At 43.9% G+C, this 24366-nt stretch overlaps 1 protein-coding gene across 2 annotated transcripts; it reads left to right on the top strand.

Annotated features, from left to right (window-relative positions):
* Positions 1–430: 430 nt before the first annotated feature.
* LOC110984501 (transcription cofactor vestigial-like protein 2) lies at positions 431–22526 on the top strand. Of its 2 annotated transcripts, none has more exons than XM_022244751.2 (4): positions 431–1387; positions 3196–3640; positions 8323–8850; positions 20073–22526. In XM_022244751.2, exons 1-4 carry the CDS (start codon positions 1307–1309, stop codon positions 20126–20128), a joined length of 1110 nt encoding a protein of 369 aa, XP_022100443.2. In that variant the 5' UTR covers positions 431–1306; the 3' UTR covers positions 20129–22526. The 2 variants fall into 2 exon arrangements, with proteins under 2 accessions (XP_022100443.2, XP_022100442.2); XM_022244750.2 differs by lacking the exon at positions 431–1387 and adding an exon at positions 2843–3076.
* Positions 22527–24366: the final 1840 nt, after the last annotated feature.

A 24366-nucleotide genomic window follows, 5' to 3' on the forward strand; every position in this document is an offset into this window, starting at 1 on the left:
TGCGATGCAGTTAAGTGTGAACTGAGGGCTGCAGTCAGCAAATAAGACTGGATTTTAAGTCCCAATTTCGAATCGGCACCACAATTTTATCGCATTTGTTAATTAACCCTAACACTCCTCAATCCTTCACCTGTTGGAGGACTGAGGAGTGTTAGGGTTAAATGTCAGTGTTGGACTGCAGTTAGGCAATGCCCACTTAAATACTTATCGCTTCTTTAGTACATAAAGCGATTTTGACTGTTAGGTCTAGTCGTTGTCAAGACTGCCTTGGCCCTTTAACTTTCGCCGAAAGAAAAGAGGTATGTTATGACGGATTTCCTTGTCAGTTGACCTCGTGTCACTTTATCAGTTTGTCTCCCCATGGATGAAAGACGGGCCCCGATTCGCACGGCAAACTCCGTGAGACCCAGCCACTCACAGACGTTCCCGCTGACTGGACAATAATCAGAGTTGGACATGAGCCAGCGACCAATCCAGCGCAGCAGTGGGCGTGGTCTCACTGCTCTCATGCATCGCCACCGTACCAGGCAAGGCAAACTTTTGTGTCGGGCCTGGCTAGCTGCAAAGGTGAGGCGGTTTCATCCTTTGGCAAGTGACATCCGGGCCAGCGCGGTCGACAGGCTCACTCGGCCTGTGTTAATGCCGGGACCAGCGGACTGGAGTCGGCAGCTACCGTACACTCGACGTGAATAGAAAAACGCACCCGCTCGCATAGGGCGAGTACCGATTGCAAGACGAGGCGTACGTGTCTTTTGGACGATCAAGGGTCCGGTCCCAGACGATTTCACAATGCACGCGATTCGCCCCTCCAGCTGAGACGCCGAGGCTTCAGAAACAGTCCAAGGGGGGAACACAAAACCCAACCGGAAAGTGGGACTATGCGTTTGTTCGTCGGATGGTGAGATGCTTCTGTCCTAAACTGGGTTACACGCCTGCTCCACTTTCCAAACAAAAGATTTGTAACGCCGGACGATACATTCAAGACATTTTTGCATGGGATAGCAGCAATTCATTACCAAGACAATGACCACTTCATGTGTTTGCCGCAACGGCTGAACACTACGCGGCATCCGTTACTCCATACGGACTATCCTTGCAGCAGAAATCCACTTCCTGTCCAACAGGAGAAAAGCAGCCGTCGCGAGTCTTGACTGGTAGGTCACCCCGGCTGCATGCAGCAGAATATTCCCCCATTAACATACCGACAGCGCGAGATCACCAGAAGACGTAGGTGACCATCTACAACCTCACCAAGGATATTTGTGATTTATGTTATTTTTCTTGGAGAATATCAGAGGGTGTGAAGATGAGCTGTCTAGACGTGATGTATCAGAGCGCGTATCAGCCCTACCAACATTATCCATTCTACCAGCGTCATTTTACCCAGGTAAACTAATGCACTTTGCTATTTTAGGGGACTTGAAATCCCTGCACCATCTGCTCAAGTATTTTCAGTTGATTAAAACTATGGTAGGGCCCCCCATGAACCTTGGGGCGAGAGTTCCATATAAACAAACAGACATCACTACTTTTCCCTTTCCATGGTCTTCGTAGTTACCAGAAAATTGATAACGAATCATGAAAAGTCAAATTTAAAAAGAAAGATTTACAGCATTTAGGCTACTAAGACATATAAGAAAACAGGGGGAATTGTTCCGACCAGTCTCGGAGGGTTTGTGCATAGTGTGTCAAGTAGTGACTGCGTGTTGAATTCTTTCAAAACTTTACACTGCAAGTCTAGAAGACGGGATTGAGGGCAACTCACAACCGACGTCAGTTTGTAATCTTCAGTATTGGACGCAAGGTCACTACCCGTGTTTCTCGCTTGGTACATGTACGGGCTAAACCGCATTACTTTGCACCAAATCCCTGTGGCTGCTATCTCAAAGTACACCTTCGGTTCTTCTCTCCATTTAAAATGTACAATGCTGCCATGATTCCAATTTCACCTGCCTTTGTTCGTAGAATAATTGCTGGGCGGGTAAGATTACACCAAATCCGTGAACCCCCCCCCAAAAAAAAAACCAACGAGGGTTTCTCCAGTGGTAAATGACCGAATATTTCTTGTAACAATCCGCGTTCTGTGGATTTTAGATGAAGTTCAGCTTGGGCGATGCACCCATCATCAACGGCTCGTAAAGTTTGACAATCTTTTTTTCTGCTTGTCAACGGAATTCTGACATGTCTGGCATTTCTTTGTTGTTTCGTTAAATGCTCTTGATCACATTTCCAACAATTTTGGTGAGTCAAGTTTCAAAGCGCCTGAGGATTCCGGGATTTGGGTCCTGTTTTTGTCCATAGTTGCATTCGTTGTTCCTGTTCCGTTGATTTCCCTGGTTAAACCCACACTTCATCAAAGTAATATGTTAACATTGAAATCATGCCCACAGTACAAAATAAATTGTGCACATTTTTGTGAGACATGGAGCAATGCCCATCTTATTGCGTGTTAGTACAATGTACCGAGGGCGCACACTGGCTGCCCTTCAAAACAAATCTGTTAAATCTGTAAACATTGGAAATGATATTCTAAAGTGCATATGTGAATGAGATTTGAGCCTGTGTTGTGTACCGCATGACTCGATAGGCCTTTTTGACAATGCTGAGAAAATAGTGACGTTCAATTTTAAATTTGATTACTGGCAACGAATTTTACACATGTTGTTATTTGTTGGAGGAGTTCATTCAAGTGCAGTGCAAAATTCGTCCCGAGACGCGTTAGAGGCCTCCGTCTAAGTGGGGGTTCGCTTCGAACAGACAGACTCATTTGCATTTGAATGGGAGACAACCAAATCGCTGGAATTCTGGGCATATCTTCTCCTTGGAGCAGGTGTTCGAGTACTCCTATACTTGTCCCGACCTGACTTGACAACATCATGACGCAGTGGATAAGTAAATACCATGTGTACGAACTGGGTAAACTGCAAGGGATTTGTGGCTTTAATGTCATATGGACATTCCACGTGTTCAAGATTTCGTAGTGCCTTATTCGTCGGCAGTAATGCCTAACGCATGTGCTGTCTGGTCTGTCGGAGGAGTTGGCACGATATGTCTTGATTCCCAAGATGACCTCAAAGTAAGTGTCACACGCAAACTACATCGACACCGGTGTTTCTCGTCTTACTCCAAAAGGCAGAGAATATTATTAATTTCCCATTTACTTTGGATTTTTTTTTAATTCTTGGAAACTTGCAGAAGTTTGGCCACTATAAGATGCAGGAGCCCCCCGACCATGACCCCAGCTACACCCCTCACACTCAGTCTGTGCCCCCGGCCACCTCCACCTCGACAGGCTACTCCGCCTCGCTCTACCATCACCACCATGCCCTCCACTCTCACCACGGCTCGCCCCCGGCCAACGCCTCCGGGCTGCCCCACCAGGCCAGCGTGAAGAAGGAGGACAAGCCGACCGTCGAGGAGGCCGAGCCCACGGTCGAGGCGGAGTACATCAACTCGCGGTGCGTGCTGTTCACGTACTACACCGGGGAACTGAACAAAGTGGTTGACGAACATTTCAGTCGGGCACTGAGTCAGCCCAGTAGTTTTCCCCCGGATGGACGTATTGGGGTCAGCGGGGGGGACAGCACTGGGAGTCAGGGTAAACAAAGCGATGGAAGCACGTGGAATAGCAAAAATGGAGGTAAGTTATGCACACTCGACAATTCAGTATATTTTTTCCAATTTTACGCCGGTAGAAATATCCATCATTTAGTTTTGCCCAGTTGCTGAATATAGACTAAAAAATAAACAGGATAAAATAATGGCAAAACGTTCATTACCTTTCCTCCATATTGACCTAAATACGTCACTACCTTCTGTTTACGTTGGTAATCCTTCCCGCGTGTGCTGTTCTTGAAATTGTTTCATGATAGGTATCTGCGCTCCAGAAATCCCTGTATGAAAAAAATACAATAGTGACAATGCTGTCCGTATATAGGAAGTCTATGTGAAAGGGTTAATCACCGGGATTGAAGTAGAAGTTAAGTGTAGATTGATCAAAGAAATCTTCTGTTCCGGATGGTGATCAACAAAATCAGGCAGAATTTTACGCCCTTGAAAGCTGTAAAAAAAAATTAAAAACTAAGGTAAGTGGGATCCGATGTTGAATACACGGAATGCCTGCCCCTTTAAACTACGGCAATGTTTTGAAACGACTTAGATGGGAGTTTGGGGGCAGATCGTTCCTCCTTTCGTTTCCTTTAAAGTTCCTGTCGGTGACATCTCGCGTGCGGTCACGGTCAAAATGGAAAACCGCTGCCAAGCCCCCGGATCTGACCTGGTTTCGTACCTCCAATCAATTTAGGAAATATTGAATTTGACTTGTCACCGATGTCAAGACGGTTCAACCCCTAGAAGAAGCAGGAATGCGGCTAAATACGAAACATATGGTGCTCTTTGCCAGAAAACAGTACGCGTGAAGGGAAAAAAGTCTGGACCTGCCTGTCACTCTCTGAGTTTACAGCAGGTTTCGATTTGATTTTATCATGGCAGGGGTCAGCCTTCTGTAGAACGAAACCCGTGATAAAAAGAGACAAATATGTTTAAAGTTTTAATTTGAGATAAATAATACGTTTCACCTCTTGTAATGATCGTACTGAGAAGGTCTCTCAATTTATTAAGCCACGAGAGAGGGTTGTATAAAGAAACCAGAAAGAACTGGGAGTTAAATGACTGTCTACAAGCAAGCAATCTGTTCTTTGCCGTCGTGATAATAAACAAACGAGTCCAAGGTCAACCCATTCGGAAGAAAACGAAACCAAAAAACTCGGATATGGGGATGGAAGGTACACGAGGAAGGCCAGTACTCGCCAACGTTCACAGGGGTCGTTGACTTGAAGAGTGCGTGGTTTCCAGTGGCGCTGGGTGGGTGGGAGGAACAGCACAGAGTAACCGGGTTTCTTGTTCTACCCCAGACGGTCCTTGCTAATATTGGAACCGTGACAAGAGTGTTAAGGGGCGTGTCAGTTCTAAGCGTGAGCCGTGCGAAGGTCAAGGAAACCCCCCCTCCCTCATTTCAGCCTTGAATTTTCAGAAAGACGACAGGTTATCGTTTTCCTTCCCTTTCGATTTCGCTCGTTGTCACTACTTCAATCCTGTGGTGCGCTTCGATTCGGAAGAACTCTAATTGGGTAAAATGGTTTGCGATGACACTATTATGCTGATCTTCCGTGTGCGAGTGGAAACTGAACTTTATGTTGCCAGATCGGGGCAGTGAGCTACCCATAATGCTTGGCGACTCCTTGACAGTAATTGGGGGATATTGTCACTGGCGTCCTTTCATTGGGCAGTGGGGGACGAACGAACAAACAGTCAAATTTAATGTCAGTACGTACGGGACTGACTGACCAACTCTTAATCCCGCGCTGTGTTGGTGTTGCCTGCCGGAGTGCGAACTTTTGACTCACCCCGGCTTTTAACTGTTGGGCCCCAAGACCTATTGACAGATGCCACACGACCCAACCGCGGCTAATGCCAAGTTCATCACCAGATAAAGACCGGGGACAGGTGATGGAATGCTTAATGCAGTTTCACGGAGGCCAGAGATGCGGTCACTAGACCTATATGGTTTGGTGTGGTTGGAAGACGACCCAAGCAAACACGATTAATCGAAACGTCAAAGCCTATGGTCAAAGTAATGAAGCAATATAGGCGGATGTGATCAAGATAAAACATAGTCGAGATTTGTTACTCTGATTTCGAACGTGTAGATCGAGCAACGGGTCAATCGGTCAAATAACAGACGTATTCAGAAAAGCTGGAAACATTTCTCAATGTCTAACCCTCAAATCTTTAGGGTGCATATATTTCACTTTTATATCTTGCAGTGGTCGATTCCTATCCATAAATTCAAAAGAGATGTCAAAAGGAGACATGGCGCATTAAAAGCCCAAAGACCGCTCTCGCCAATTTGTTGACAGTGCAAAATCTGATGGCTAGATCAAGCTGGCTGTTCCTTTAACAGATAAGATTCTGTTGATGTAATTGGTTTTGATTTATTGTGACTCTGCCATTGCTTTGTTTTGAATCTGAAGCAACTCTATCGAAGCTGAAATCCAGAGCATCAAGGGCAGTCAAGCCTAAGGTTTCCATTATTTCCTCCAACCAATAAAAAAATGTCCAAGTCGTTGGAAATACAGTGGTCATAAACACGTGATGCAGAGAAGTTAAGGCAACAGTAGTCATCTGAACAGAATTCCACCATTTTGTTTTCATAACTTGACTTTGTCCTTACAAAGACGTAAATTTATAACGCCGTATGCTCAGTAAGGGCCATCCAAAACTCGTTACAAAAACAAAAAAATCCACCTCCACGACACACACAGTACATCTTGAAAACTACAACTGTCTCCTTGTGTGCGTTTCGTTTTATAGAATGTCGAATTTAAACAACGACCTGGATAAATGCAACATTTAGTCTGTTTTCCAAAGATAATCGCTGGCAGTGCCATCACTTTTTGCCATTTACTTTCCACATGTCTGAGAGCGATGAGTGCTCAGAGAGTGGGGCGCACGTCAGGCCTGCGCGTGGTTAAATTTAATAGTGACAGGCAGAGCCCCGCGTAGTTTACATTGATGAAATGTTCACAACTTTGTGAAAATAAACCTGCCCCAGAACTTCGGCCCAGTCGGGTCGGGATAACGGCGCGTCAATTAAAAATGATAGTCATCGCACCCTTCGCAGATTTACTGGTTTTAGCGGCTGTTAAGGAAGGATGCAATTCCCTTCCAATGAATCCGTCAGCGGGATGCTGTTTAAGTGAGTGAGACCGCGGGGGAGACTTAATTTGCTGAATTGTAAAATGCTGGTGTAAAAACTACCGTCAGTTACCAAATAAATTGAGATAAACTAGATAGATCGACGTTGAATACTTACCATCTGTATTGACCAAAAAATACCCGCAAAAATGCCCTTTTTTTAACAAGAATCTGTTTCAATGATATATTTTTAATAGAAGAATAAAGTGGGAAAACGTCAGGATCAAACTTCGCATCCTTCTCCATAATAATCGGAAAGGAACCCTTTTTTCTTCTGATGCCATCCTTAAGATCCTAAAAATCATGTTATAGGATTTCCTTCTCTGTATGGATCCGTGAGCATATCGAAGTTAAAGACTTTAGTTTCACTAATTAAAGAGAAAAAACAGTTATATTGTAAACATCACTGTCCTTTTGTTCGCGTAACAGAATTGGCTAGTAACTATGCAGAGGGAATCAATTTTATCATCTTGTATCTCCCTGCCGTAAGTTTATTTTGACAGATTAATTCGACAGGAACACGGCAGTCATTTGGGTCATTTGTTTTTGTCGACAGTGCGTTGAATGTGTGGTAATAACCCTTGTTTATAACCGTGTTCGGGAGGATTTAGCCCGCTGCGTCGACGGCGGCAAAAGTGCGCCGAGACCCGGTCAGACATATGGGTCGCGTATGGCAGAGTTTATTACTATGGCAAACGTGCCAGGAAAACAAATATATCTAAGGCTAGAAAAAATATCTGGAGCTGGAAACCCATTGCTTTCTGTGTTATCATCAATCTTCCTTTATAGGTTGCAGTGTTTTGCTAGGCCAAGATTTTGTCGATTTGACATCGGCATTTTCTAACTTTTTTTTCAAAGTGGTTGAACCACTGTAGTTACGCATTTAATTTCGTCAAAAGACAATTTCGTAAATGTCAGATTCTTGTTGGCTGTTGTGCGTGTCGCATTGCTCCTTTTGATCGGTTAAGATCGGACTATGGGCGTTCCTCCTACTTTGAGCGATTGATGCATTTACATGTAGAATTGTTCCGGGGAAAGTTGTTAAAGGATTGACCTGTCGTTTGGGGTATTTCAAGGGCACTAACTTCAAAATTGATGGACTGGGTAGATCTGCAGGGTGTAAGGATTAGTAGACGTGAATTTCAGTGAGCAGTACACTGCAAAAACTGAGTGTTAAATTTAACACCCCCGGTGTTATCAGAGGACCACAAACTTTTTTCACTGGAGTTAAAATTTTGGTGTTATTGGTGTTACTTTTAACACCCTCCAGTGTATTGAAACACTTATAGGTGTGAAAAGTAACACCAGCAGTGTTAAAGTAACACCCCATGGTGTAGTCATCATTGGTAACACCAAAAAGTGTTGATTTTAACACCACAGGTTTTGCAGTGTATATATCGAGGCCTATGTTTCCTTACTGGCTGGCTGGAAATCTCCACACAGCACTGGACCTTCTCTGGACCTTGGATGGAGTCGAGTTCAGATGGGCATTTTCTGAACGGCAGACGCATTCGAATTACTCGTGAGATAGTCAGAATTTCTGTTCCAATCCTGGTTTTTCCTCAGAATCGGCAATACCTCTGATGTGCCAGCGTGACCTCCCCGCTTCTTTCTGGAACAGTAACTACTATAACCACATCAAGTACCCCCACCCTCACCACCACCCTCACCACAGTACCCCCATCAGCAGCAGTGGCAGCAGCAGCAGCAGCCAGGGTCCTACCTCAAACCCCGCCCACCCGGGCCACCACGAGCCGCTCTTCACCGACCCTTACCCCTCCCCGCTCCACCACCGGCCGGTGCACCACCAGCCCGACCCCTGGCACTACCCTTTCGTCTCGCAGGGTTCCTACAGTCACCACCACCGGTCCGGCCTGCACGACCTGAGCTACGGGATGTCGTCGGGTGCCGGCAGCGCCTTCAATCCCCGGTACAGCTCGCTGCTCATCCAGCCGTCGGTCCGGTCCGGCAGGTTGCCGGCGATGCCGGGGCAGTGCGACTTCACCAAGGGCAGCGAAGGATGGCCGTCCGGATACTCCCACGGTCACTCGCAGCAGCTTTCAACGGAGATCACTTCGTACGGAATGGAGTCAGGTGAGCTCCTTTGTCTTTGTAAACCATTTATGATAACATATTACAGGCCTAATTAAGTTTTATTTCTTTTTTTTTAAAAAGTAAACGAATTTGCTCATTTTTGTATGGAACTTGGTTAAAAGATGAAGGAATGAAAATACATTTTAATTCCTCGATGGTTAAAATATCACCTGCCTTCAATTCTTCGGCATATCCCTCCCAGAAGTTGATAAAACTTTACTTAAGTCCAACAATCAGTGGTCGGGTTGAATAACAACATTGTTCAACTTTCTTTCACCGACACAACAGCGTGGACTTTTAGATTCCCCGCAGAATTACATTCGTGTGGACAGTTTTACCCGTAGCTGACGTCGACATTTTGCCGGATGAATGGAAAAGATCACGAACATACTTAGACCTACTTTATGCCCACCTCGAAACTAACATGCTTCCACGCCCCGTACAGGTAATTGCCGGCGGGAAACCATGGTACCACTGGGGAACCTGGTACCTCACATAAAGGTCGTGTTGGATATATAAGTGGTGGGTTTAAAGCGATCGGTCGTTGTGCTAAAATGTTGAATTCGTAATAGTGCCCAGTCTGGCGATCTATTTATCTGTTTGTCACCGATCCCACGCACTTTAGCACGCTCATACTAGGGAACTTCGCCCCCCAGAATCCCAGATCCATCATTCCCGGAAACCTCAAGCTTTCAAGTTTGGAATACCGCGTCAATTTCTTTTGGGGGGCAGTGTTGAGTGGCGACACAGCCACGGCCGTTGCGTTTCCGTCGAGCACTGATCGTTCGGCATTTTATGTCTTCTCGCGAGCCACGGACAACCGTGGGAAAAGAATGTCCAGAACACGTGGGGAATTTAGCAGGATGGCATAGCGCGCGTTCCCGGGCAGTAATCGTGTCGACCATGTGCGGTATTCCAAACCTCTCTGAGCCGAAGCCTTTGATTTTTGTCTCACTTGATTTCAGCGATCCTCTTTGTGGACATTTTTCAGCACCTCTTCTGCCTTGTAATCAAGGCCAAAAAAAACTCTGTTTCCTCTTAATAGGCATCTAAAAACAGGGTAGGCTAGTAGAAAGTCTGTTTTGGCACCTTTAAAATACCGCTTTAGTGAGCAGTCATGTAAGTTTTAACAGGTTAGAAATATTGTTAACTAGTTAAAAAATATTGTTAACTAGTTAAAAAATTGTAAACTAATTAAAAATATTGTTAACTAGGCCTAGTTAAAAAATTATTAATCAGTTTAAAATATAGGCCCCCTAACTGCAAGAGAGGTCCCCTAACTGCAAGAGAGGTCGAGTGGTATTTGTTTCAAATAAAAAGACCAAAACTTTTAAAGAGTACTAGTAGTGTGCATAAATAAGTCCGTTGAATCTTTTAAAACCTCATTACCTATAGAAATAGATATAGTTCTTTTCTTTTCTTCCAATTTACCTCCCCCTCCCGTAAAAAAAAAATCACCGTGTCACCGTTGGGAAACAGGAGGCGTAAAGTACTTGAGATTGGCTGACATGTATGAACAGCGTGGGAACATTATATTGTAAGGCTGGTAGTATCTACCTATACTAAAGTTAGTAAAAAAATTCTGGTCTTGTTAAAAATTTCAAGTCGAAAATTTGAGGCGGCTTTGAGGCAGTGGCATTAAAACGCAAAACGGCGTGCGATAAAGAGGCGTCAGAAGGAGTTATGAATGTTTTTCTTTCAATGGTAACCATCCGGGGATTCACGCAAAAGTGTCTGTGGTGTTATAACTAGCCAATGCTGAGAGAAGACGATGTAGGTTGAATCCATAAGAGGGTGTGGGTTAAATATATGTCTGCTGTGGAGGGATTCCAACCAGGGTTAATGGTGAAAGCAAGGAAGAGTACCATGGTGCCTCCTGGCCTTTTTTATAAAGTTGAATTCGCTGGGGGGTTGACTCGTATGAACTGTCTCGCTATATGCTTGATAAATATATACTGTAATTCCCAGCAAAGCCGCAGCTATAATTATGGTTTGGTACGAGAAACTTTTCACCGTGCGATTTGCGGCGCAGCTCAACCCAGGGGCCACGCCGACGATCGAATGCGTGCGGCCAAGAGGGACTCGAGTCTGCCCGGCGAAAAACAAGATGGCGTTTTAATGACCGACCGAGTAGGGACAATTACCATCAGGGGCGAAATGCCCGGCATTCGCATGAATCCATCATCTGCATCGTAACCCGGCCAATTTTGGCAAGGAAGAGGGGGGGGGTTCTGCGCTGCCGTGCACGAGACAGTAATTGACAGGGCTCCCCCTTTTATACATATATTCCATGGGGCCATCGTCTGGGCGTTTCGCTTGGCGCGCTAGCTGGCCGAGGAAAATGAGTTCCGGATTGGCGCGCGCGCGGGAAGGGTTGCAACCCAAGTGTGACGAGGCCAAGATTGTTCTCAGGGAAATGGAGCAAATAGCTATTAATGAGTATAAGGTGAAACAAAAATTACATTCAGTTTTTTTTCTTTCTAATATGAGACTGCATGTCGTTTTAAAACCTTTTTATGGTTTCTTCCTATCCAAGACTCGAACCTAACGTAAACAAGCACTTTCACTGACAAGAAATAGACGTGGTTGAAACGCATGTCTTGAAGATGAAGAGTTTTAGGAGGTTTTTTTTTTTGGGGGGGGAGTGGGAGTTTTGAAATTCCTTTGACATTTGGTAAAAAGCTTGAACTTGATGCGAATCAAGATATGACATGAAATGATGAATGAACCCCTTGCCTTACCCGCCGCTCAGTTAGAACTAAGTCGGCATGTTGACGAATGGATATGAACGACGTTATCGTGGACGAGTCCGTGCAGTATTCGGATGATGTACGCCATGTTGAGGGCTCACACATTCAAGCCAAGGGCCTGTTGCTGGTGACGTCACAGTAGCAACGTACTGGTGTAATTGACATAGCCTATTAGTCGGTCAGAGTTATATATGCCCCTCACCAAAACTATGTGCCAAAAGGAGGCTTGGTTGTGACGAGTCCACGACCAGACATAGCGGAGTTTATTACCACACACTTCACTGAGAAGAAATAGCTCTGGTCCTTTGATACCGGTTACCAGCCAAAAGGTAGTGGTAATTAATTAATGTGTTTGTCGTTGGTTCCTGGCTGATACTTATTTTAAGTGGAAATTCAGACATTAATGGGAGGGGTACTGAGCGGTCGCATTGAATGGGACAAGGACGGAGAACATTCATGCAATTAAACGCTCCATTCTAAGATTTTGGCCTGTAGCTGCAGCTTTTTGTAGCGAAGGCATTTTCTTGGGGGGGTTGTGCCAGAGTCAATTGGCTGACTTGTAACTTGTTCGCAAACCTCGTGTCGTGTAAAATTCACAAAGCGATTCGTGGTACACTACTTTTCATGCTTCAGGGGAAATGCCGACGGCCAACGCGTATTGTTTATGAACAATATAACTCGTGGATTCATTTGCCGACTGGAATTAATTATTGGGCGAGGGTGCCGCACCCCCTCCCCCACAAACACACCCGAGTCGCTACGCCCCTGCTTGAAGTAGCAGGAAATCTTACTTGGTCAATTTTCTTCTAGAGCACAAAGTGCGATGTTTGAGTTCTTCTGTGACTTACAGGTCCTTGAAGTCCGCTCCCCCCCGGTTGATAAATTCACTACAAGACAGCACCGGCGTACTTTTATGTTGGCTAATAATGTCGCAGCCGACGGTTCGGATCATTTTGTTGTTTTTTTCGTGATTGTAGAAGTTGATATCTTCGGTGTTGGCTGCAGACAGTGCTTTTCAATATGAACAGTTCTGATTGAAAATTGTTCTCAAACTGAAGAAAACGTGGACTCTTTTCCAAGTACTGCAAATCCTTTGAAGAGCCCATACTCCGCGTTTGTAAAACTTTATAGGCCAACACCCGATCAAACACAGCCTCCGCCGGAGCCGCGTTGCGAATCGTTTGATGTGCCTCGCCGGTTCACAAGCGCCGCTAATTTGCAGCATTTCCCGGCGGCAATATCGGCAAGTCTCTCTCTCTCTCTGTCTTTTCTTCCGGCGTCTACCTGTTACCTGAAACTGAAGACGGCGCGTTTACGAACGAGCTGTAACTCGAGTAAGATCGGTCTCCGGTCTCGATCGCTTACGGACACAACAAACTGAAATCGACCCAGTGATCCCTGATTGTAGTGATACGTCCCCAGAGTTTGCAGGTATGTTAATCCAGGGTTTGTGAAATGTTTAAAGTTTTTTCCCTCCTCCGTGCTGCGCGGATCTTTTCATATTTGCCCAATTCCGAAAATAGGTAACCTTAACCCGCTAGAGTTGTCTGCAGGGCCGGATTGCAGGGGTGGTTCATTACTAAATTGCCGAGACGGGGAGAGCTCACGGCCAGAACCTCGAGTGGTAATCCATAGGCGGTTTGGCTGTTTTGCGAGACAAATCTCTCTGACGAAAGAAATGTGAATTAAAAGACCAGTATTTTCCAGTCGGTTTTACACACTGAACTTGCATGTTGTATAGGAAAAACCAAGGTCCTTAACGTCAGACGAGGAGTGGAAGAGACTCCAGTTTCTCTATGCCCACAAAGGTCGTTGGTGGTTTCTTTTAAAAATGTTCTTTTAATGATTTTAAGATCACTTTGTAGCGTTTTCAAGGTGTTTCCACACTAGACAAATCTCTGGATTGCACACATGGTATAGAAACTTGGCGACTGTTCATACTCGCAAATATTCAACCCAGCGTCAACCTGCGGGTTGAACTCAACCTTGCTTGAGATTTTCCAACCTGGGTTGAAAAATCGTTCGTGCTCGAGTGATTTCCGGGTTGAAATCGCCCTGATAGTTCTAAGCTCGGCGTGCACGACACAAAAAGGCATCAAATTTTCAACCCATTATGGTGGTCAGCGTATTTTTTTCCTAGGAGGGTTAGGGACAATTATAAAAAAAATGGGTGTATCTGAACTGTTGTGCATGCGTTTTTCGTAGGAAGGTTGGGAGCAATTGCCATAAATAGGGTGTACATGTACATGTATAACATACAGCAAAATTGCTTTTCTGGCCGACTTGCATGAAAAGCTCTGTGTTAGAAGATACTGCAAACCAACAAGCCGAGCGTTCGAGTCTGCATGTAGTAAATTTTTTCGCGGTGGGGAATTTTCGGGAAGTTTTCTAAGTGTCCACTAAATAATTTTGATCGAGTTTGCAGTTAACCACGCTCATAATTATATGATAATTGCCCCTGACTCTCCGAGGGAAAAAAAATTACGCCGGTCATGAGTCAATACTGGCGTTTCACAATAGCGCGCCTCCAAGAGTTGGCAACGCGTTGGCCAATCACAACGCGCGAAATCTGTCGACCCAATGCGCGTTTGGAAAGGGTCGACAGATTTTGCGCGTTGTGATTGGCCAACGCGTTGCCAACTCTTGGAGGCGCACTATTGCATTCACCCAGGGTTGAGTTCAACCCGGGTTAATGGGAGGCTCCAGCGTTTTTTGTTGCATCCTCTTCGTTCTCTGAAATCTGAAACCCGTTCGTCCCCTCCCGTACGCCGAAAACGTTTTCGCTCAGCGTTGGACAGTTCCTCCCCACAAGTTAATAAGATGCTACTCAAAGTAAACCAACTATTGCACATAATTTCCTACATAATTATCTTTGTTCACAGCAGTTTTACGCCACTTTCTGTTTTTTGTTTTGCTTTTTACTTAAATTTTTAGTGTCGTCGCAAACCGCATCCCCAATTAACGCCATACGCGCATGCTATCTGCATCTGTCGCACCTCGACGGGGTGCTGGCATCGCTTGATGAATGACGTGACGGATGTGGCGTCCCATACCCAGGAAGGGTTCCAATTAAGGAAAATTTAACAACTGCTTGAATGACTTCACTGAAGGGAAGGGTGGAACATTACCGCGTGTACAGTCTACAGAAGTCATTGAAAACCCAGTAACGCTTAATTTTGCTTCTTTTGCGGGTTTGGGATTGTCTTAACTGAACAAAATTAATTCTAAATCGCATTTCCATGATAAGGATACAAATCAAAGCTTAGCATTCCGTTGAAGCTTTCTTTAACTCTTAACTTCATTGTCGAAATAAGATGGGCGTTCCTGTACATAGTGTCCGCAGGCTTTGCGTGATGCGCATGATTTTCTTTCCACGCGCGCATAGGCCATGTAAGCTTAGTGCTTGCTTCTTATCATCAATTATTTACAGCTCGACTGTCTTAGAATAGATCATTAATGCCTCACCGTCATGCACATGGAGTAGTGTCGTGAGAGCATGCCGGGAACGGGCCGTGACAAGCGGTGGGGTATCGCGGCGCGGACCTGGTCGGCCCAGCGGGTCGGCCGGCCGACCTCACGGCGAGCTGCCATCTCGAGTACACGCTCCACCTGCCAGTGTTTTCACCCCTCCCGTAGAATCTGCTCGCTCGCTATTACACGAGATAGCACTTTCACAATTAACACAGCGTCCAACTAAGCGACGGTTTTCATCGAGAGACATGTTGGTTTCTGTTCATAAGCGTGGTCCCATCTCCCCTGTTCCTCCCCCCCCCAACTTGGGGGGGGGGAGCATTTTATTCATTCTACCACCATCCCTCCTGTAAGCTACCGTATACCCGGGGGGGGTTGAAGGATATCCTCTTAAGTTACCAAACTCCCACCCAGGTTTACTATTCCCTGCAGAAAAGTTTTGCAACTTTTATTCGAATTGAAATACAAAACCAGAATCTCCTATAAGGGAGAAAATGGCTCGAGGTAGCTCAGAAGGGGGCCGACGTCAACTCCCGTGCGTTCTATGGGATCACCGAACGTCCTGCAGGATTTAGAGTCTATTTTCCACTGTTAAATATGAGTCTTAACGTGTTCAAATTATGCGAATCCCTGTGAAATCTTTCTATGGTCCGTCTGATCTCTCTATAGAAACCTGCAATATCTGAAGGGAAGCACATTGTAGCACTGCTGAAGAGCAGATCGAGATATTTGTGGGAAGCTCTGGGCAGTGGATTTCTTACCATTCAAGTGCTGGCAAACGAGCGTCCATTAATACGGGCGATTCACAATAGTGCGCCTCCAAGAGTTTGAGACGCGTTGGCCAGTCACAACGCCCGAAACCAGTCGACCCTTTCCAGACGCGCATTGGGTCGGCAGACCCAGCGTGGCCAGCGTGGATGTCAATTTAGCTTGTTACGTAGTGGGCCGAAGACAATCCACTTGCCATTGTTGTTGGGTTTTTTTTTTTCGGACTTCCATAACAATCTGCTCAGAAACTTTGAGTTGACCTCAGCGTTCATCATAATTTGTCAAATAATATGAAAAGAAAAGAAGAATCTATTCCCTATTGTTCTCTTCCACCCATAAACGGAATGGAACGTGAGAACGAGAAAAATGCAGTGACGGGCATCTCTTGCCACTTAATTCTTAACCGTTCAAAGACACATTCGGTTGGGCTAGAACCCATTCATCACCGGCCGATTTGCCCAGTTGTCGCCACGGTGGCCCCAGCTTCTCATCTCGCGTGCCAGCGCCGTGAAACTTGATCCACCCAGGGTTATAGCCGCTGACTGCTTCTTGTATGCTTCAGTTCACACATCTCCCCGGATGCAAAAAACCCGGGAATTTATTGTCTACCATTTCTACCTGCTGGTCAATGATTGTGACCAGACCAAGAACAGGTATGGCACACCTGATTGTCGTAAACTACGATAAAATGAAAGAGCCCGCCTTCATGTTCTTTCGTTTTGTTTTGTTCTGGTTTTGTTTTTAACAGCTGCGGATTCGCAGAAGGGAACACATTAGTTTTTAAACTGAAACTCTGATATCTCTTTTGAAGCTGAGACATGGCTTATAGGGGCCATAGTAGATAATAAATTACTTTTTTGTCATAAGACTATTGGGTTTAACCGGGACTTATCTGTGAGGAAAAGTGCAAAAGTAAATTTGAGATAATTTGACGGAATTCAACTTTTACACGGCGTGAGATCGGCGCTATTTTACAACTCAAGGCAGTTTGAAGGACAAGGTCCTATACTTAAACCTTCAACAGCTTCCATACCGTGGGCCGGTGGATTTTAAATCTAATCGTCCCGGTTACCCACATCGCTGTCGATTAAACTTTTCGAAAACGCTTAATCGATTTGAAATAAAATCCCTATTTTGAACTGAGAAACGTAATACAGCACCGTTACAAATTTTGGTTGAGTCAACTTGCAGTGGTAAAAAACAAACGGAACGTAGAAACACAGATTCTTAAGATCGAGGAATTCAATAATGGCACTTGCCGTGTACTGCTCCAGCGAGCGCGAGACAAATAGCTCTTTCTGATCAGCAGGCCTACAGTGCAAGCGTTTTTGTCTGTTTTCTCCTCTGACGATGCGTGCCATCGGTCGGACGGCCCGGGCGTAGAAGAACAAAACGCCGCCGTGGGTCAAGTAAGATTTCTCTCATTAGGGCCGCTCCAAGAGCCAAGAGGAGCTTCTTGTTCGGCTCCGATGCGACGATAAAATTGCACGTTTCCAAGAAACCACCGCCAAAAAAATTAGTTTACAGCAAAATGAGCTGACGTGACGTCAAATTCGCTTCGCTGACACATTCGCCGCAAGTCTGAACTGGCCTTTATTAGGGGAAAGGCTAATTGATCATTAATTTTCCTTTTAGATGTTTCCTCGTTAAGGCCGGTTCATACTTCGCGCAAAAGCGAAAAAGAACGCGAATTTGTGATGTCGGATCAAATATTTGCGTTACGAATTCTCAATAGGACGAGCACATTTCAACTTGGGCGAAATTTCGCTGTAAATTGTTCTTGACGTCAGATTCGCTTCGCTGTCGCATTTGCCAGAAGTTACGAACCGGCCTTGAGTTTTTATTGATATTTAACCCTCTGGTGTAGTTCGACACCTAGATCCACCTTTTCCTTTCTCTCTTTATTATTTCCCTAAAAAGGAAAGAAGAATTAAACTTCTTTCGGCAGTAGCCGGACCATGGCCTGCTGTCTCCTTGTGGGACGCTTGGACTTTCGATCAAGCGTGTTTCGTGCCAGAGGACCGCTAAGTCGAAATTCTTCGCTCAATTTGCAGAGAGGATTATGTGATCGGGACGGTATTAAACGGCGCTTTTTCGGTCTTCTCCTCGGTGTGCGGCTGCCCTGATCGTTTGGGGAAAGAGAGGGAAAGATCATATGGGAGAAATTTGTGCCCTTAAATGATTGGCTTCGCATAATGCTTTGAATGAAAAATTTAAGTTGACTAAAGGAGGATCATCATGAACGGTTGATAGTGGCCAGCCTGAAATTGAGTTCTGATTGCCATCAGCTGCAGCGAACGTTATAATGAAGATATAGTGATGTCTAAGCCCGAGTGAAATTGATTGAAGTCTAGGCCTATCAGAAAAATTCTTGAATGTTCGAAAACTGCTTTTTCTTTCTCCTTTTCCTTCGATTTCCTTCGAAGTATAACTGTCTCCAGATCTTGACGCAAAAAGTCCAGGGCACCCTTCTCTTTAAATACTGTCGGGTTTGTCGTGGCTTTCTTCGAATTAAATTGTTTTGAAAACACGCGCCATTGTTTACCCTTCTCTGCGTGACAGAAATCGCGCATAGTCGTGGCTCGATTGTTTTGACTACAAAAAATCCCAAACGTTCAAGCTGGCGAGAGCTGCTGATTCCTGATCACGGACGAAGTACAACAGCTTCGACAGTGTGGTACCTCCACAGCGGTGACGCCGCGCCGCCCACTCCTTTTTTCATCTTTGAGTATATGGTGTTGACCAGCTGAGTATGCATTTCGGTCTTTCAAAACGGCCCTTTTTAAAAAAGCGAAACCACTCCAGGTTATACAATTTGCATAAATTTCACTTCTGGAGCGAAGGTCATGATGACAGTGCCGTTGACTTGTTGCTGTGCGTCCAGTAGAACACGATGCTACGAGTTCAGTTCTGAAACCATTGCCCGTTAACAACGAAGAGATGGAAGCTCTCCAAAAACACGCAGAAACAAACTTACCCCGTCGAGTGGGCACGTACTGTACGATGAGACGGACCAAAAAGCAAAAACTACATTCGAAAGAGCAAAATATCATATTTTTTCCCGACAATTGTATTCCATTTCCGCAGTTAATGACTTACCTCCTTTGTGCCAATTTATCATGACGTTTTCCAACGTAGAAAGAAAGATCGGGACAGGAATCAACCTCAGTCTCCACGGCAACACTTCTTTATCCCTTAATAAGCTGATGCATTTCTTTGAATTCCACGAATAACACGTGCAAGATGAATAATTGAAATGAAAGGGGGAAAAATGCTGCTCATTTGGCCGCTATTTTTATTTGCCGTAGTCTGGTTTATATACTCAACACACCTTGATCCATCAGCGGCCGCCTCATCAGGGCCCAGCCGATGAGCTGCCTCTTAAATCATGGCTAATACGGGATAATTACGCGGGCTCGGCTGGCCCGTTGTTTTGGCCGGCTATTGTCGGTCTGTCGTTCCCTTCGACGGCCGTTTCTTGACCGTGGAGCACAGCCCTGGGAACGATGAGTGAGAACGATCAGAACCTGCTGTAAACTCCAAACCAGCGGGAGGAGAAACCAACCACCGTGGGGCCTGAACACATTTATTGTTGAAAAGACTGTGTTGCGTATAGAAAACATCGGAAAGCACTGATACATTTACTTCTTTTAAAGCAGACAAAAATGTACATGTACATGTACACGACACAAGACGAAAAATAATGTCGTGATATTGGAGCTCTTCATTTCGTACGAAAATTAACGAGTAGAGGGAACGTCCACGAAAACTAACCGAGATTTGTAATTTGATAGCACCCAGTTAATAAGTGAGGACTGATTTTCTGTGTTTGATTTCTGGGAGGAAAGGTCAAGGGCTAAAGGCCAAAGGTTTAAAGGTTCCAGCTCCCCAGCCTGTTTCGTTCTAAGCATCGTGACGTCATGACCATCAGTTGCGTGCAACCTGATATTTGTGGTATTCCCTACTTGTCCTCGAGAGGCAAACACAGTTTTTAAAGCAGGGTTCAAAAATGCAGTGACACTTTTTCCAAACACTGTGGCCGTGTCCGAAACGGGCTTCCAGAGCTACGGCTGGGTCTATTGTCTCCGCGTCTCCACACATTTCCAATGGAGCGCAGACCTGGACCTAGCTCTAGACAACAGATTCGGATGCAGCCACATAATTCTCCCGAATTGTTTGTTGGTCACTCAGCGACGCGTTTGTTTATTTGTTTGCTTTCTTTGACCGCCACAGCATCTACTTCAGCGCTAGAAGCATCGGACACAAGCAAAGATCTGTACTGGTTTTGAACGAAGACCATCGGAGACGGACACCGACGATCAGCGACAGCCTTAAAACAATCTGCGGTGAGAAGCATTATAAGAACCAGTGCACCGGAATAGTTTAATTCGGCCAGGGCAGCGATCACAACGACGAGTGTAAACTAAAATCGAGGAGATGACCTTGTACATTCAAGGCAGACTATTTTAGTCTTGTTTCAAGGCGTTCTCCAGAAAAGGGAAACAGTGACCCGAAGAACCCAAGTGTTTTCTCTGGGCCGGCAATAAAATGCATCTTCGGTCTACTTTCTGTCTGTTACCATCACCCGATGTTATCACTTCTAAATTCATGGCGAATTTTCTTCATAGAACTGTGTTGTTATATATATTTAAAAAAACAAAGAAACCAAAGTGTACTGTACAGCATAATTATGTTATTATGTATTCTGTCCTTTTATTTGTACCTTGTCAAGGTAATTTGGAGGTTATCTCCATCTGTCTCTGTGTTTAAGTATTTATAACATATTGCCCGGGGTCAAGGGAGTTGACGGGGTCAAAGCTTTGTCGAACCGGGAATTGTTGAGATTCCATCGACAGTTTTGAATGAAAACCCCGGTTAAATCATTTGAGGTCTCGGTGTAGGCCTCACAGTCACGCAAAAGAAAAAAACAAATTCTCCCTGTTTTGTATGGATTTGCAATACGCCATTTAATTGTCGAACAAAATAAGGGATCAAACACATGTTCCCTGCAGATCGCGTGTTGAACGAGTGCATGGACGGTATACGTTGATACGTGGCCCTTTGTATACATTTCGTCGCCCAATTTGGTTCGTTTTGTCGGCGAAGACTTTTTTTGGGGGGGGGGGTTTCTGTCGGCTCGTCAATACATCACACGACATGCATTCCGCTCGCTCAGTCCTGGGTTAATGGCAAATCGGCATTTTTTCATTGATTCTTTTGCGCGTCTACAGAGGGGAAATCAGTCAGATGACTCAAACAGATCTCAGGAAAATTGACAGACGGCATAAGAGAGATAAAAATTCATTTTATTCTTTTCTGGCGAAAGTGGCTTTATTGCTTATGGACAGACTTGTAGTCTCCTCGCATTGTGAACCAAGTACATCGTTAAGAGCTCCCTTTCCATCGTTTTTCTGCTTAACAGGAGAGACTCAAAATATTTGACCCGACAATCCTAAATTATTTGAGTTCAATCCATATTCGACCAAGCAGTCACTTATTTATCAATTTGCTTACGATTTTATTGTACTAATTTAAGATAATAAAGAGTACGGCTTTGCGGTTAACAATTGCTGTTTTTAAAAGCAGAGAAACAAATATCTATTTAAGGACGCATGATTGTTTTCAGATTGCAAGAAAATAATCTGCAGTAATCTGCTTGAACAAGAGATTATATATATGTAAAATTTGGTGTTTTCCCGGGGGCAATATTTAGAGTCATATTTCGGTTGGTGTACATTAATGTATATAAGTATAATTTCACTTCCTGTGTTGTCTCTCCCCATCGTTGTTTTTGAAACAAGACACGTTGCGTCCAGAATTTTGATGGGTGAAAAAAAAAATTGACGCGGAATTTTAATGACGTTTTAAGATGTTCCTTTTGGCTGGCCGTTTGTACGGGGCCGCAGCCGAGACGATTTTTATCTGATGTTTTGAGAAAGTTTTTTCCCCCATATTTCTTGTTTTGAATCAGCTTTTGTACTGGTAACAGAGTTCACGTTAAAGTGTAGAATATACTTCTGTGTTGTCGGCGTTCGCGGTTGTTTAATTAAATGTTTTGCATTCGTTACCCACCGTGCTGTTCATGAGGAATGGAAGTTCATGAATTTAAACGCTGTATTCTCTTCTGCAGCCATTGTTATTTATGGTTCGGTTTATCTTGAAGTTGGCATTTGGCAAGGACACAATGTTTTGGGGCAGTTGCCTGGCAGCACCTGTTACCGCTTTTTTTTTTCTCTTTTTTTTTTTACTGTGTCATTTAGCATTCACAGACAAACAGTCTTTTGTATGGTAACAGTTCTTTTGATTTCATGCTAGCCTCCGTGACTTACAAGTAATCTTAAGCAAGTATTAATGACTGGGATAACTCGGTGTGAAGTCGGAGATGTATGCAGTTAGAGAGGTGACAAAATCTCGATTTATTTGGTCAGCAGGAGCAGTTGTTTTCATTTGCACATTTTATCGTTAGACCAGATACGACCTCAAAATAAGTGACCATTGGGTAATACCTTATGTTCTTATTTTTCACGCAAGCCGACCTGTAACCTTAAGAGATCGTGAACGGCGATAAAATCTATCCAGAATGATGTACGTTTTCATTGGTCTTGGATTCATCTCCATCATAATACTTTTTAAAAGGGAAAAATTCCAAGCAGGAATTTGTCATTAAAGCGTCAAAAAATTCATGAACCTGCGAGTCGTTTTCTTCTCAATCGTTAATGGCTTATTTTGGTTGCCGAGAGTGTCTTCGATGGTCGTGAACCATCTGAGATGGTTTCCCCCAAATTGGGTTACGAAACGTGAAGAGCGCCCCCATACGCCTTACATTTGGATTTGATGAAATGCTGGAAGTCAAACTGGAACAGCAGGAATGCAGGACAGGGCAGATTTTATATGAGTGTTTTGGAGAAGTCTCCATTTTGAGCCGCCTAACCAGTTTCAACGTTGTCTCCTATTCGCTTTCTAAGTCCCAACATCTATGAACATTTCGGGATTGTCGTATCTTCTCCAACCCGCACCAAGTACCCTGAACATCACTGACCACAAAGGTGGCTACATTATTAGGTGGGTATAAGGTATTTGAAAAGTTTAAGAGCCGAGCTGGAAAATGCTGGAAGCTCTATGGCTACTTTTTGGCCGAAAGTGCTAGGCTAGCTAAACTTATATTTGTGAGATTTCAGTTTGGGTTGAAAATAATATTTAAATTTCCTTGAAACTGCAAACGGTACTCTACTGAGTCCAGCAAAGATAAACCAACGTCTAACAAGCACCTCGGAACTTTTTTCTGCCCAAATACACTTGGAAAAGGAAAGGACCCAAAGATGATTGGAACAAGTTTCATTTGATGCAAAAATGATTTCTGGGGGATTTTCAGTAAAGTCAAATTTTGGCCAAAATTGAATCATTTTGCTAGGCTAACCCCTTGCAGATTTTTTCAAAATTTTCACTTTAGTGTTTTCATTAAAATTGAGATCCAGAGGACCCAAAGATGATTAAAACATGTTTCATTTGATGCAAAAATGATTTCTGAGTGATTTTCAGTAAAGTCAAATTTTGGCCAAAATTGAATGATTCTCCAAGGCTAACCCCTTGCAGATTTTTTCAAAATTTTCACTTTAGTGTTTTCATTAAAATTGAGATCCAGAGGACCCAAAGATGATTAAAACATGTTTCATTTGATGCAAAAATGATTTCTGAGTGATTTTCAGTAAAGTCAAATTTTGGCCAAAATTGAATCATTTTGCAAGGCTAACCCCTTGCAGATTTTTTCAAAATTTTCACTTCGGAGTTTTCATTAAAATTGAGATCTAGAGGACCCAAAGATGATTGAAACAAGTTTCATTTGATTCAAAAATGATTTCTGAGTGATTTTCAGTAAAGTCAAATTTTGGCCAAAATTGAATCATTTTGCAAGGCTAACCCCTTGCAGATTTTTTCAAAATTTTCACTTTGGAGTTTTCATTAAAATTGAGATCCAGAGGACCCAAAGATGATTAAAACATGTTTCATTTGATGCAAAAATGATTTCTGAGTGATTTTTAGTAAAGTCAAATTTTGGCCAAAATTGAATCATTTTGCAAGGCTAACCCCTTGTAGATTTTTTCAACATTTTCACTTTGGAGTTTTCATTAAAATTGAGATCTAGAGGACCCAAAGATGATTAAAACATGTTTCATTTGATTCAAAAATGATTTCTGAGTGATTTTCAGTAAAGTCAAATTTTGGCCAAAATTGAATCATTTTGCAAGGCTAACCCCTTGCAGATTTTTTCAAAATTTTCACTTTGGAGTTTTCATTAAAAATTGAGATCTAGAGGACCCAAAGATGATTGAAACAAGTTTCATTTGATGCAAAAATGATTTCTGAGTGATTTTCAGTAAAGTCAAATTTTGGCCAAAATTGAGCCATTTTGCAATGCTAACCCCTTGCAGATTTTTTCAAAATTTTCACTTTGGTGTTTTCATTAAAATTGAGATCCAGAGGACCCAAAGATGATTGGAACATGTTTCATTTGATTCAAAAATGATTT

Source organism: Acanthaster planci, linkage group LG15 (assembly GCF_054643075.1).
Source record: "Acanthaster planci isolate LZ-2023a linkage group LG15, COTS_SCS, whole genome shotgun sequence".
In the NCBI taxonomy this organism is placed as follows: Eukaryota; Metazoa; Echinodermata; class Asteroidea; order Valvatida; family Acanthasteridae; genus Acanthaster; species Acanthaster planci.